The 14,642-nt window shown below is 56.4% G+C and overlaps 4 protein-coding genes across 4 annotated transcripts; 1 reads left to right on the top strand and 3 right to left on the bottom strand.

Moving 5' to 3' along the window:
- Window positions 1–1,681: 1,681 nt before the first annotated feature.
- NCLIV_029510 (conserved hypothetical protein) lies at window positions 1,682–3,364 on the top strand (the record flags this gene model as incomplete). The annotated part of the gene is made up of 1 exon (XM_003883146.1): window positions 1,682–3,364. The coding sequence occupies one exon, from the start codon at window positions 1,682–1,684 to the stop codon at window positions 3,362–3,364; it is 1,683 nt and encodes a 560-aa protein (XP_003883195.1).
- NCLIV_029520 (hypothetical protein) lies at window positions 1,822–2,253 on the bottom strand (the record flags this gene model as incomplete). The annotated part of the gene is made up of 1 exon (XM_003883147.1): window positions 1,822–2,253. The coding sequence occupies one exon, from the start codon at window positions 2,251–2,253 to the stop codon at window positions 1,822–1,824; it is 432 nt and encodes a 143-aa protein (XP_003883196.1).
- Window positions 3,365–3,623: 259 nt separating the features above from the next.
- NCLIV_029500 (hypothetical protein) lies at window positions 3,624–4,845 on the bottom strand (the record flags this gene model as incomplete). The annotated part of the gene is made up of 2 exons (XM_003883145.1): window positions 3,624–4,000; window positions 4,704–4,845. The coding sequence occupies 2 exons, from the start codon at window positions 4,843–4,845 to the stop codon at window positions 3,624–3,626; spliced, it is 519 nt and encodes a 172-aa protein (XP_003883194.1).
- Window positions 4,846–6,749: 1,904 nt separating this feature from the next.
- Window positions 6,750–12,545, bottom strand: NCLIV_029490 (conserved hypothetical protein; the record flags this gene model as incomplete). The annotated part of the gene is made up of 4 exons (XM_003883144.1): window positions 6,750–8,491; window positions 9,221–9,366; window positions 10,141–10,616; window positions 11,877–12,545. The coding sequence occupies 4 exons, from the start codon at window positions 12,543–12,545 to the stop codon at window positions 6,750–6,752; spliced, it is 3,033 nt and encodes a 1,010-aa protein (XP_003883193.1).
- Window positions 12,546–14,642: the final 2,097 nt, after the last annotated feature.

Below are 14,642 nucleotides of genomic sequence, written 5' to 3'. Positions count from 1 at the left end.
TTTTCTCTCGCCAGGAGTACACGTGATACAGAAATCCATATATATACATATATCGCTCCCGGAACAAGAGTAGCTGTCGCGTTTTTGTCCACACGTGATTCTACAAAGACGGCATTTTTTGCTCTTTCACGTACCCTTCTGGGCGTCGGTTCCCGCCTGCTCTACTACCAGATTGGATCTTCCCTCTGCAGCTTGTTTGACGCCACTCGGCCTGCTGAAAAAAGGTCTGCTCCTTTACACATGCGACGGAACTGGTTCGCGTGCCTCCCGCACGCGGCAAAGCGTCGGGGCCGTGTGCGGAGTCTTCCAACTTCGGACACTTTTCTCGTTTGGTTTTACCGACGCGCAAATTGTCGGACCAGCAGCTGTAGTTTGGGAGAGGTCAAAATCTTCGCCGATCGGCGAGAGACAAGAGGCGGGAGGTTCGCACAGCCAACAATCTGTGCCTCGTTTACCCCCTACTACGGCTTGGTTGCCCACCTCACTGCGCTTTGCTCGCGACTCAGAGCTTCGCCCTTTTCTTTCTCCTTCTCTGCTCTCGCACACTGAGTTTCCTCCCCGTCCAGGCTCTCAGATGCAACGCAGGAAAAAACGCGTTGTTCCGTGCCAGTGGAAACTCCTCTCTGGGCCTTTGCGTTTTTTCGCCTCAGCTGACACACGCGTTGGAGTGTGTCTTGGTTTTCTCCGCGGTTTGCGCATTCTTTTCGATTCTGCCTTGTCCACGCTGCTGTCTCCTGCGCTTCTCGCCCGCCTCGCCGTTTCCGTTTTTCGTCTCTGGGTTTTTACAACCCTTCACGTCCCTCTTCATGACCCGGGGAAAACAAGACAAGACCGCCCCGCGCGCGCGCGTTTCTCCGCTGGTCTCAAACGCACATCGTCGCTTCCTCTCCGGCTCGGTTCTCCTTTCTCAAGAGAGCAGCCCACCGGACAACTTTCGTCCGTCCGGTCCCGGCTTTCGCCTTTTCTTTGTTGTGTCTTTGCGGACACGGTCACACCGCGAGTGTTGACTCCGGCAAAGCCGGACCTACGCGGCTGGCGCGTGTTTTCCGCGCGAGGCTCTTCCGTTTTTTCCCTTCCCCATCTCCGGTCCTCGTAATTCCCTTCTCCGCTCTCTCAGCGGCGACTTCTTTCGCGTGTCTCGCCGCTCTCTTCGCCGTCTCACACGGGACCGTCGGCGGGTTTCGGCCGCGCGTGAGATCCTGCGCGAGCTGGACGACTCGCGGGACCAGCTGCCGCGACACTTTTTTTTCTCTTCAGTTTTTCTCTTGTGCGATCTCGGCCTTGTCTTTGGCCGAGCGCCTCCCTTCGTTTCAGGAACAACGTGTGAGGCTGCGCACAGTCCGTGTCATCTCCCTGGGATCGAAGCATGTGACGCGCGGCGCTCAACTTACCGCTACGTTCGTCTCCCGCGCAACCACACGCATGTGTCTTGCTGGATCCCCCAGCCCTTTCTCGCTCTCGCGGGTACATCTCCAAGTCCCCACTTCTTATCCTCAAACAACAGAGACCTGCAGAGATTCTGCAGCACTGGGAGATCGACAGATCGATCGCGCGCGCCTCCACCTACACGCATGGATCTGTATCACCATATCTGTAGGCTAGCTTCAGATGAATCCTTTCGTCATCTCTTTCGTCTTTACTTCGTCGGTTTATCTGCGCCCCACGCACGTGCTGGGGCACAATGGGCTCGGCTTCGCCGCGCCACTCACCCTCTGGGAGGGAATCGTTCACTCCCGACGTCTCTCCTCCGTGCGAACAAGAGGCTGAGGATCCACCTGTCTCCTCGCAGCACGTAGACGGGCGGCAGCCTGCCTCTGTCCCTCAGGCTTCCTCTCCCTCTCCCCACACGTCGTTTCCTTCCTCTTTTTCAGTTTCTCCTGCTTCTCCTTCGGTCTCTTCCTCATCTCTGCCTTTCTCTTCGTCGTCAACGACGTCCGAGACTCGGTTTGTTCCTCCGTCGCCTCTCTCTTCCTCTTCGCTGTCTTGTCCCTGTGCATATCCACTCCCGTCCTCTTCCTCCTCTTTTTCCTCTTCTTGTCCGCCTCCTGTCTGCGCGTCCTCTTCTGCTCTTCCTTCCTCGTTCTCCGCTTCTGCATCGTCTTCTGTCTCGTCTTCTCTCTCTTCATCTGTGCTTTTGTCCTCGCTCTCTTCTCCCTCGTCCTTCTTTCCTTCTTCCTTCTCCTCTCCGTCTTCGCTCGTCTCCCGTCCGGGGCGCCCCTCCCGGGGAGCGCCTTCAGAGTTGGGCGTGGACATCCTTCTGGCCGGGGATTCGCCGAGCGACAGCAGCACTGCCGACGAGAGCGATGTGGCGTCGACGGCGCCTTCGGTCTCCCTTCTTCAGAACTCGAATGCGTCGCCTTCTTCTGCGGTCTCTTCTCACTTTCTCTCTTCTCCGCGGACAGCCTCCAGTCCCCCCACTGTGGGGAGTCGATCCCTAGAGGGCTCTCTGTACAACCAAACTCTGTCGGAGAGAGGTGAGGCCAGCGAGCGAGAGCGCGACGGCGGAGACAGAGGCTGCGAAGGAAGAGACGAGGAGCGAACCGAGCGACGAGGCAGGAAAGAGGGAAGACGCGGCAGGTCCACCTCGTCTTTCTTCCTCTCGCCTTCCTTCCAGGCCACCCACGCGTACCGCACGGGCTTCGGCAGGAGTGCGACATCGACTTGCTGGAGAGAGCGAGGCGAAGGACGCGACTGCAGCGCTAACTCTTCCCTCCCTTCTTCAACGTTTCTTCGCGGCATCCTGACCCCGCCGCCGCTTCGATCCTCGGTTCGCGGCGAAAGCGACGCGATTCGCCTCCTCCCTCGCTTTCCGTCTTCGTCGTCCTCGCCCTGTCGGTCCCCCGCCCCCTTTTCCCCGCCTTCCCACCTTTCTTCTCCCGCGCACGCGCCCGAGGAGTCCAGCGCCGAGGCGAGGCCTGCGGAGCGGAGGAGTAGGTGCGACCGGATCGGGAGACGCAACCGACGCGAGGAAGAACGGAGGAGACACGGGGACTCTGGCCGCGACTCGCCCTCGGACGAATCTTCGCCTGACGACGCGACTTCTCTCTCGTCGAGTGCACCCTCTGCCCCGCGAGAGGCCGATGCGGGAGGCGAGGAAAACGAAGAAGCGTCAGAGGAACAATATGGGGAGAGAACGAGCAAAGGCAGACAACGAAGACCCGAAGAGGGCGAAAAGCACGGAGACCGAGAGAGCGAGAGCAATCGGAGACAGAGACACAGTGAGGGGCAAGACGAAGGCGAGGACTCCGACAGACGAGGGACACACGGCGCCGGACTCTCGAGCCAAGACGCGGGGCAGAAGGAATTGAACTCGAAGGAAAGACAAGGTCACTGCAGACTGGAGAAGAAGGACAGAAATAACTAGACAGAGCCGACAGAGGGAGACACCGTGGTGAGAGGAAAAGGAGAAGGGTGAGAAGTGAGAGAGGACGACGCCAAAGAGGAACAAACGCCCTTTCTCGCCAACTCGAAAAACCAAACAAATAGCCATTCTGTAGCTGAAAAAAACGTCTCCAGCTGCCTCTCTTCTCCTCGTCATCCCGCGTTTTCGCTTCCCCCTCGTCTCCCTTTCTTCATTTCCGTCCTCTCGTTGATCTCTTTCTTGAGGTACACCTCATCTCTCGTTAAACTGCCTCTTGGCCTGCCTTTGCCCTCCGGGATATCCTCTTGACCGCCTTCTTGATCTCCTTGATATCTCCCTTGATCTCCTTGTTGACCTTGATCTCCTGGTTGATCTTCTTGATCTCCTTGATCTCTCCCTTGATCTCCTTGTTGATCTTCTTGATCTCTCCCTTGATCTCCTTGTTGACCTTCTTGATCTCCTGGTTGATCTTCTTGATCTCCTTGATGTCCTTGTTGATCTTCTTGATCTCCTTTATCTCTCCCTTGACCTCATTTTCTGCTCTACCTGTCTGACTTTTCACCTGTTGTCGCGTCGTTCGGTTCTTCGTCTTCGCCCTGGGTAGGGCTTCAGTTGTTGAGGGTGTCGGTGAGAACTGGTCTTTGGTAAATCAAGGAACACGAGAAGAAAGAGACATGAGAAGATCGGTGAGAGTATGCGGAGAACTCTCGAGGGAGACGAACTCAATATCGTGAGTTCGCCTGCCTCCTCATCTACCGTTCTCTGACTGCCGTGTCCGTCGCCGGTCCTTCTTAGACACGGCTCAAGTCTTCTACTCCTACTTTGTCGGTTCCTCTTCTTTTTCTCTTCTGGGAGTTCCGCAGGAAAGCCGGTTTTCGGTTTTTCAGACGAACGATAACGGAGCAAAGGAAAGGGAGAGGGGAGGGTGCCTTGCGAGAGAAAGGAAGGTGGAATGGCGGAAGAGAGGAAGGATACAGGGAGAAGGCGGGCGGAGACCGAAGAAGAGGCGACCTTGTACGCCTCTGAGTGATTAGACGCAGAGGGAAGTGGAAGTCGTCGAGAAAAAGGTGGAGGTGCGAGGGAGGAAGCAAGACGAACAAGATGAGGGAGTCGGACAGGGAGACGGAGACGAGCAGTGGGCGAGAGTGAAGACAGAGCAAGGAGAGAAAGTCCGGGTATACGGAAAAGGGACCGAAGAGAGTATGCACAGCACGAAGCTACTCGGAATCGAATAGGAACTAAACCGTAAACGGTACCGGGGGACGTGCACATAGAACCGAGAGCGGAGGACGGCCAGCAAAGACAGTTTTTATACTGGGGAAAGGTGTACCGCTCCTCATACGAGATGCGCATTCAACGCGCGTGTCGCAGTTGACGCATTTGGCGAGCAAAAACTCCCAAGACGCAGCTCTTTCACATGCATGAAGACGCGCTTCTCGGTGAGAGGCGATGAATTTGCTGATGCGCGAGGTGGAAACCTCCATTCTGCTTCCGCGTCCTCGTCGCTCTCCGCAGAAACCAAAGTTCTCTAGATGGTCTACACGGCACAAGATACACAGGCCGACAAGGTCTTTTCTCCGCTCGGTGATGGAAGGCCCTTGCAATGTATATATATACATGTATATATATACATGTATATATATATATATATATATATATATACATGTATATGTGGGATTCGTTGGGAGGGGTAAGTGGAAATCAGGCGTTTTCGGACTGCAGAGCTCTGCCTGCGTTTATGTAGAAGAAAGCCTCTGCAGTTGAAAAGGGCGTATTGGAGTCGAGTTGTGTCGGAAGAGGACGGAACCCGGTGAGGCCTGCCAGTTGCGTCGCGTCTGTACATTCTCCTCAGAACTCGGAGAGTTGAGGCTCGGCTGGGAGCGAGAGACAGGCGCGTCTCTCGTCGCTTCGGCCTGCCTGCGTTGCGAGGCGTGTCTCGGTGCCTCGCAGTGGAATGTGCCCGAGAGAGCGAGTAGACTCTTCTCTCCTCGCTTTCTCCTCTTAGCGCTCGTCCTCCCGTTCTCCCGTCACAGAGAACGGCCTGCGTCTGCGCTTCGACAGGCACTGGGGGAGTGCGCAGTCGCCGAGACTCGCCAGAGAGAGAGGAAGCGACGGCGCGCACACGAGTTTGACGCAAGAGAAACACAGAAAAGAACGGCGAGCAGACTGTGGAAGAAAGAGTGCGAAGAACGCGAGAGGGGGCGAGAAAGAGGCAGATGAGAGAGAACGAAGGGTGCGAGAAAGAGGCAGATGAGAGAGAACGAAGGGTGCGAGAAGGGAGAAGCAGCCGAGGGGGAGACGTGGACGCCTGCGAGTCGCAGCTGGTGCGGAGCACGAGGGAGGTGGAGCGGGGGCTGTGCGTGTGGGAAAATGCAGAAAGAGGATGCCTGGGGAGGGGACAACGAGAGACAGAGGACGCAGGCCAGCCCACGAGTTGAGATGCACCCGAATTTTTTTGAGAGATGCGAGCACGCGTATCTTTTTTCGCCAGGGATGGTGAAGGGAGTCCCTCTCTCACCTTTTGTGCTCTGTGAACGCGTTCATTGCGTTTTGGCATACAGCTCAGAAAACCCGGAAGAGTTGTCTTCAGGGTCAACTGCAACCTCGCAACCGTCTGCCGCTGTGCCACAGCCTACCGCGCAAGCAACTGCATGCGCTCCAAGAGTCATATAAATACAATTCTATTTGTAGACATGAGTAAGTATCCATCGTTGAGCTTTTGAATGTATGCATATCTGTAGCCATACACCTTCGTATATCGGGGTGTCCGCAGAGATACATTTGTATCCTTAAATATAAAAATACACATATATATATTTATGTATATATATTTATGCATATATGTATATACGTATATATATATATATATATATCTGTATGAACAAGCGCGTGCTCGTACTGGCTGAAACGAAACGTGGCCGCCCCAGTTGGCAACTTTCTTTTGAGAGATGTGGCGCAGTTTATGACGCAAAAAGCCCCCAACGCGCAGCTCGAGTTTCGCCTCCTACGCAGATTGGGAGACAAGGCGTTGTTCGTTCCCTCGTTTGCGGTTTACGGTTCCCCACGTGGGAGCATTCCCTGAGTCGAGGTCGTAAAGCCGACACGCGCTGAGTCAGGGAGACAAGCCTCGAAAACGAAACGGAGAGAGAAAATGACCCGTCAACACTGACGACTCGTGAGAAACACAGGGAGAGAAGCGAGAGGACAGAAACAGATAGGAGAGGAAAAAGCGAGAGAGAATGAAGAGAAAGGACACGAGGAGCCTCCGAGAGGCTCTTTGCGCGAGGCGCACAGAGAAGCACCCGCTGGATGCTGGCAGGAGACGACTAGAGGAAGGCCACTGGAGACAGTTCTCGCGAAGAAGAACCGGGGCGTACCCGGCTCTGTCTCAGTGTTCTTCGATCAGTCTCAACTTGCGCTCCCTAGCAAAATCCTCGCAGTCCTGGAGAGTTAGAGCCCCCGCGAGAATCAGACGCCATCCAGCTGCGGCGTTGCGACAGAGCGTGCACGAGCACTTGAATCCGTACTGATGAGTCATGCACTCGTATCGATGCTGGAGGAACGGAGGCAGTTCGAGACTCCCCTCCACCGCGCGCGGAGATTCACTGTCTCCTGAAGCTTCGCTTCCTCCGTTGTTCCGTCCTTCCTGCCTGTCTCCCGGTCCCCCTTCTCCTTGCTCGTCGCTTTGTTGGTGTGCCACGCGCAGGCACGGCGTCGCTCCTCGCTTCGTAGCTTTCTCTTCTCCGTTCGCATCTCCAGCGGCCTCACTTGCTCTTCCCTGTCTGCCTGCCCCTGCCTCAACTGATGCCCGAGGTTCTCTTTCAGTCGCCTCGCGTTTCTCCACGCTCGCTGCTCCGATCGCGGCCGTTTCGGTTTCGCCTTTATGGAAGGAAGGCGAAACATCAGGCCGCAGTGACGAGCCTGCATGCAGTTCGCGACGCGCGCCTGGCGCGCGTGCCTCGCACGGCCGAAAATAGTCGGCAGTGATTTCTTCTCCTGGCAGAATGGGTCTGCATGCAACAACTGCCAGAGAAAAGTAACTCGGAGTCAGAGGAAACAGACTGAGAAGGGCCGACGCTTCTTGCCCCGAGCGGGGCTCCCACGCGTCTCCGTTTGCGGTCGCCGTGTCTCGACCTTCGCCACTGCGAGGCTTCAGACCTTCCGTGCCAAGGGCTTCGGAGGGGGGACACCACACGCCAGCGAGCGCCAGGCGTGCTCCCGAGGCCTTGCTTTCTCGCTTCCTCGCTCGGTCTCCAGGGATTTCCTTTGCTGGCCTTCTCTCGACAACTTCCCGTTCTTCCTCGTAGAACCAGCGACAGTTTGGCAAACACGAGTGGTTAATGCAGCTTTGAATCGGGAAAAGCGCCAGGCCTTCCACTGAACACAGCGATGAGCAGGGTGCGTTTTCTTTCCTCTTTCGGCGATTGTCCCCGCCGCATCCGCGTGCAGTTCCGTTTTCGCAGGCTTCCAGGACGCGAGACTCTCTTCGTCGGTTGCCTGTCCCGTGCAAAGCGCTGACGCCCCTTCCGCAGCTTCCGCTCGCTTCGCCACGCCTCCTCTCCTTGGCGCGTCCTTTCTTGAACTCCGTCCATGTTTGCCTTCTCGCTCCGCTTTTCGTCTCCTTTCGCCTCTCTACGACCGCCTCCGGGTGCGTCGTCTTCTCGGCCTCTTGCTTCTCATACTCCTCCTTTCGCTCCTTCTGCTCGTCGTTCCCCCTCTCTTTCTTCTCGCTCTTCTTTTTCTTCTTCCCTCGCCGCGTTGCCTCGGTCTCCAGGAGACTCGCGAGCTCGTGGTGATCTACACGATACGCAGTGGCGTTCATGCGAATGAGACCGATCACGTCGGCAAAGCTGTCGAGAGTCAAAACGCCAGCTGCCTTCAATTCCGGAAGGAGCCTCGAGAGAAGCTCGAGGATATCTTGCGTTTGCTTTCTGATTTGCGCGCGGAAAAAACTCTCAAGGGAACACCCGGCAACCGACTTCGTCGCCGGGCTCTTCGCCGGCTCTTCGCTATCTCCATCGTCTTGCACTTCATCTTCTCTTCCCGGTTCCTCTGCCTCCGGTTCGTCCTTACCTTCTCCCCCCTCGGTCATCACTTTCGATTTTTTCGCCTTATCTTGTTCGGGTTTCGCTGGAGCGAGAGCAGGTCCGGATCGCCCGCTTGGTAATCGCCTGTCTTCGTTTCCCTTCTTCCTGTTGGAACAAACATGCGCGGCATTCTCTGACGTGCGTCGCGCCCTCCGAGGGACCACTGCATGCACCCTCGGTCGTAGGCGCCTCGACGCCGTCGCTCTCGCCAGGGCCGTCTTTTGCGTCGTTCTCTTCTTTCTGGGGACAGGCGGTGGAGCGCGACACCCGCCGACTCGCTCGAGCGACTCTGGCGCTCTTTCGACTGCTTCTCCTCTCGCCTTCCTCGGCCGCCTCAGCCTCAACTCCCCTTTCGCCCTGTGCTGTATCCGAGATCGCCTCCCACGCCACTCGGCTTGGGAAGAGCCTCTGCGGCTCTGACGAGAAGAGGAAGACGCGAGAGCTTGACAGCGCGAAACATGGGACACAGCAGGCGAACGAGAAACACACGCTCGAGGGGCACAGGACGCAGGAAATGACGAGGAAGACCCGGCAGAGGAACCAGAAGAGGAAGAAGAGGAACGAGAAGAGCGGAACGACCAAGACGGTGCGGCAAATGAGGAACCAGGGGAGGAAAGACGAGAAGCGCTGTGAGGCTGGGAAACAGCGGAATGGCAACTCTTCGTTGCCTGGCCAGCGCGTCGCCTGGCGCGCGCGACGCCAGCCAGAGCAGCGGCGTAGAAACGTCGATATTTCCCGGACTTTAAGCTTTTCCGTTTGCGGTTCTCCTCACAAGACACAAAAGCTACCTCGTTCGACAGTCCAATGGGAGACAGCCTTCCGTCTCCATCGTCTCCGCTCGTCTCTTCCTCCTGGGCCTCGTCTTCTGCCTCAGTCGTGGACGAAACTGCGTAGTGCGGCCTCTTCATCGTCTCCCACCTGACAGAGAGGAAGAGAAAAAGACAGAGAAAGCGGAAGAGAAGAGCGTGAGAGAGAACGAGGGTGGGAAAAAGAGAGATAGAGGGGAACGGAAGAGACAGAGACACGAGACTACCGGATCTTTGGAGGCGCGCACGCAGCAGCGCGCTCGTTGTGCGTGGTGGTGCTGGTGAATCAGCGTCGCCATGTCTACTTTGGCAATTTGCATCTTACGCCGGGAAGACCGTTTTCCCCTTTGCTCCGCGCAACCTGCGGCGCTGGCCGCACGGAGAGGAACCAGCTCGCTCACTACGCCGGGTCTCTCAAGAGAGATACAGCGGGCAGCGAGGCACTTGCGCAGTCAAGAGCGGACTCGCAAGTCCTCCGCGACAGGGAGAATTTATCGGCCTATATGGGAAAATGTGCATGTGGAACCGTAGCCCCAGCGGGTCTTTTCTCGTACGCTTTCTCCCCTCGTACAGAGAACCATCCCACCTCTAGATCAGTTGATCAACACACATCTAATTATGTTATGTATGCACACACACATACATATATATGTTGATTTCAGAATGCATTGGCCTATCTGTTCTGAGCCTCGCTTTACACATACACGTGTGTCTAGTCCCATATAGTGTAAACATACATAACTATGCATACTTGAATACATATACATATACATATAGATACTGATATGTATTCATGAAAAACTGGCGAGACGTGACTGGCATGTGAGTTGCCTGTCGGGCGCCCAACTCCCCACCGCGGCCTCTGAGGCACTTTGCTGTGGCGCACCACGGCCGGCGGTGCCATCCTGCCCATGGCACAATCCACTCTTCGCTTTCGTCTTTTCGCTCGTGTTCGCTCAAACGTCCACAGCCGTCAGCGTCGGCACCTAAACCTTCGCACTCTTCGCATGTCGTCCTCTCCTGCGCGCCTCCAGTTCTTCTGTCTCCAGTTCTCTCTCCGCCTCGCTCCTTCCACTTTTCTTCAGTAGATGAGTTCCCTCGCGGAGGCGAGTCACAGGCAGGTCGAGTTCCTCTCGCGTCGTCCAAGTGCTCACTTTGAGCCTCCGCGAAACGTCCTTCGGCTTCTCCCTCTTTGTCGCCGCCTCCCGGCGATCGCGCGCTCGCAGAGGCAGGGAGGCGCAGGCAACGGACGCCAGCAAACATCTTGGCCGCGACCAGATAGTACTCGTTATCCGCCTCTGCTGCGCGTCGCAAAAGCTCGGCGTACGCAGGCGAGAACCCGACACAGAGGCGGCTGTGGTACTGCAGAAAAAGAGGAGAGAAAGAGCGAAAGCGAGAGGTCTACACGAGAGGAGACCAGAAGAGCGAGAGGTCTACACGAGAGGAGACCAGAAGAGCGAGAGGTCTACACGAGAGAAGACCAGAAGAGCGAGAGGTCTACACGAGAGGCGACGCACCCCGATCCGGCCAACCCGGAGGGAATGAAGACAAGCACGCGAGTGAAAAAGGGGAAAGAGAAAAGAGTCTCTCGTCTCGACAGCTGCGCATCGACAGAGACGGGGTGTGAAAGAGACTTTTTCGCGCTTCATCCGCTGCCTGGTCCAGCCTTCAGAGTGCCGCCCACATGGGTTCCCGGGTCTCAGGTATCCACAGGCCGATGGTTGGGCATTTGCGGTGTCCCGTGGAAGCTTTCAGAACGATCTTCCCATTCAGACTTGGGCCCTGGAGCCTTCATGCTTGCCAGTTTCGCTTAAGCGTTGATGCACGACATCCGCGCATCGGGCGGGAAGGCGGCTGCGCGTCGCTGTCTCTGTGGGGCGCATGGTGTCTCTTCTTTTGACATGCCTACGGAGACACCCGACGATGCGGTGACTCGCCGTCCTCCACCCCTGCAGCTCTGCGACAGCCCCCCCTCAGCAGATTCGAGACTCGCGTGAAAAAGAGCTTCGATTTCGCGTGTGCACTTCCTTCTTTTCCGCTCAAACGACTCACCGCTGTGCGCGAACACAGATCCCCACTTACCAGAAACTCCGCTTCGCGGCGGCACCTGTCGTCGCAGAATTTCTGCGCGCAGCCGCGTCGCCATCGCCGGCAGCGCACGCCTCCCACATAGTGTTCCACCGCCCTGGCGCTGACAGCCTTCTCCCTGTCTCCGCCCGTCGCCCTTCTCTTTTGCGGCGTCTTCCTCCCGTGAATGTCCGCGTTTTCACGCCCCGGAAAAGCTCCGCTGCGCCTGCGACCAGAAGAGGACCTCGCGGGTGAAGAACCCCGCGAAGAAGGAGACGAAGAACAGGAAGAGGAGCAAGAAGAACGAGAAGAAGAACAAGAAGAACGAGAAGAAGAACAAGAAGAACGAGAAGAATGAGAAGAAGAACAAGAAGAATGAGAAGAACAGGAAGAAGGACGAGAAGAACAGGAAGAAGGACGAGAAGAACAGGAAGAAGGACGAGGGGATTGAGTAAACGAAGAAGGCGCGACACAGGATGCGTGGTGTGTGGCAGAGAGAAGCTGTTCTGTCAAGCAGCCTCCATCCCTTCTCTCTCGCTCCCCTCGATGTGTCACCTCCGTGTCCGTGCTGTGTCGCTCTTCTGCCTGCCTTGTGCCCGTCTCTTCTTCTCCACCTGCCGCGCCTGCTTCCTCCACTTTAAAACTTCCGTCTACGTGTTGTTCGTCGCTTTTGTTGTTGATCTCTCCTCCCTTCTTTCTCGGCAGTCTCTTTTCTGAAGGGGGGCGGCGCCTGTTCCCCCCTTTCGGTTTTCTGCTTGCGCGGAGGAGACTTCTGCGGAGCGGCAGCGGGGCACTGCAATGGCAGCAAAAGGCGGGGAAGACGAACTCGGCCGACGACGCCAGCCGGCCGCCTTGCCGAAAGAGAGGCGAGAACCAGCCTCGCGAGGCGCGGTCGAGAAAGACGGTCTCGCCCTCGCGGAGGAGCGACGTCGCCCGAAGGCCCAAGCCGCTCGCTGGGGAGCTCGGCGAAAGGGAGACACTCGGTGGCCAAGTGCAGCCCTCAGCGGCGCAGAGGGCCGAGCGGGTACGGAAGGACAGCGCCGCGGAAGAGAGGGAAGGACCAGAAGATGCAGGAGAGGGATAAGAAGGCGACGACGGGGAAGAAGAAGGAAACGATGAGGGAGAAGAAGTCGACGACGAGGAAGAAGAAGGGGAAGATGAGGGAGAAGAAGTCGACGACGAGGGAGAAGAGGGGGAGACACGCAACCCTCCCGCCGTGGCCATTTTTGGAGTGAGTCAGAGAAGCAAACCAGGAAAAAGAGAAAAGAAACAAAAGTGAAAAGGTAAGAGGAAGGAAAGCACGAGCAAGAGAAAGAACGAGTAAGAGACAGAACGCTAGAGATAGCTAGCCCGTCGCAGAATGTGGACGGAACTCTCTGAATACGAAACGCGGTCAGATACGACGGAGACATGGAAATGCGAGCTTGCGGCTCCAGGATTCTTGGAGAGAAGTGAGAGACGTTTCGATCATGACAGGAAGACGGCGAAGCCTGCTTCCCGAGCCTTTGAGGACGCCCGCCTCGCGCATGCGCATGCTGGACGAAGTCGAGTTCAGACCACACTGTCGGGGGTTGGAAAGTCCTTTCTTTCCCTGGAAGTGTATCTTTCGTCTCTGATTAAGCGCTCGCTCAATCGAGAGTCTCCTCGCAGAAGAAATCGCCTCTCAGAGCCGACAGAAGATCGAGTGGAAGGCGCGTCTCCCTAGGAGTCTCCGCGCTCGGAAGAAATCGAGAGTCGGCGCCTGTGCGCTGGAGACTCGAGCCCGCGAAGATCGGCTGCCGGTCTAGGGCCCAGCATGCGATCTTCTTCAACGACACAAGCGGGCGAGCAGGAAAGACCGCGAAAGGATGCTCGATCTCTGGAGATATTTTCTTGGACAAACAAGAACTTCAGGCTGCAAGCTTCCAGGGCGCGTCGTATCGGTCTTGCAGCCGACAGGATGCACTAATCAGCCGCGCAGAGCAAAGGAGTCGCGCCGTCACCTGTCTCCCTCTCGCTGTCTGTCTCTCTCTCTCTCATCGTCTGCGTCTGTCTTTCTCTTTCTGTGCCTCTGGAAACGGCAAGAAAAGACGCGGAGTGGTGAAGAAGCCCCGTTTCGCAAGACAAGGAGAAAAGGGGAACGGAGGTCTGTCGAGAAACTGCTCCCCATCCGCAACACTCTACACGTGGTCTCTTCTCTCTTTCTTCTCTTCCCCTCGCGTTTGGTGAAACCGATCACAGGCTCTCTATAGCCGTCAGCCTGAATGTAGCGATCGCTCTTCTGGCCACTTTTATCTCTCTCCCCGTCACTCGCTAGGAAAAACCCTTTTCTTTCTTCGCTGTTGTACACATCGTTTCATTCACTTCTCTCTCGCTCTCTATCACATTTGCATATGTGGCATCTACGCATATGGGAGGAGATACACATACATATATATTTATATATGCAGAGAGAGTAAGGCATACTGAAACAATTAGGGTGCATTTCCAGGTCAGTTAGCCATGCCTGGGATCTAATGCGCGACGGAAAAACGAGAGTACTCCACTAGCTCGCGCTGTTAGCTTTTGCGTCTTTAAGCGTTTTGGTGACGGCGAAAACGACAAGTGTGGCGAGAGCGCGGGTGACTGCTTCTGCTACTCCTGCAGCTGTTCTCTGCCTCTCCCACGGGCAACAACCTAAAGAAGCTGCAAGTCGCTGTCGGCGTCTTTCCACTACCATCCCTGTACGGTGTTGCCCCGAAGAAAGCCTCCATGCATCGTTTCTTTTTCCTCGAGACCGAAAAACTTTCGAGAAGGTCCAAGCCCACACGCAGAGACCCCCGCCTACACATACACACATATCTGGAGACTCCGCCTCCAAACGCCCCACGCGGGCGCAGTGGCTTCAGAGAGAGAGAGACGCGAGACAGAATGCACAGAGAAGAAGAACGACTGTAAAGAGCAGCTGTGTTTGACTCGATCTCCTCTCTTCACCACGCTGAGAGGAAAGTTTCACGACTCGGGTTCTTGGTCTGAAACTCCGAAAATCCGAGGCACAGCCCCGGACACGGCGTTCACCCGGCTGTTCTTTCTCTCGCCAGCCGCGGCTGGGTTGGGAGGAGCGAGACGGGGAAAGGAAGAACACCTCTGAGAAAAGAAGAGCGAGGAGGCAAACCAGAAACGTTGGCGAAGCGAGTGATGTCACAGCGAATTCCCTTGCGCGCCACAATGCGGCACCAAGCGTGCGAGCATCAGAGGGCTGGGTGTAGGCGCCGGAAAAAATGCGGACGAAAAATGGTCAAACAAAGTAAAAATCCTTTAACCGTTTCCGGGCGTCTGATTCCTCAGCTACCACAACCCTTT

This window comes from Neospora caninum, chromosome VIIb, assembly GCF_000208865.1.
Source record: "Neospora caninum Liverpool complete genome, chromosome VIIb".
NCBI classification, from domain to species: Eukaryota; Apicomplexa; class Conoidasida; order Eucoccidiorida; family Sarcocystidae; genus Neospora; species Neospora caninum.
The sequence above is the reverse complement of the archived record's forward strand: the minus strand, read 5'-3'. Positions and strand labels throughout refer to the sequence as shown.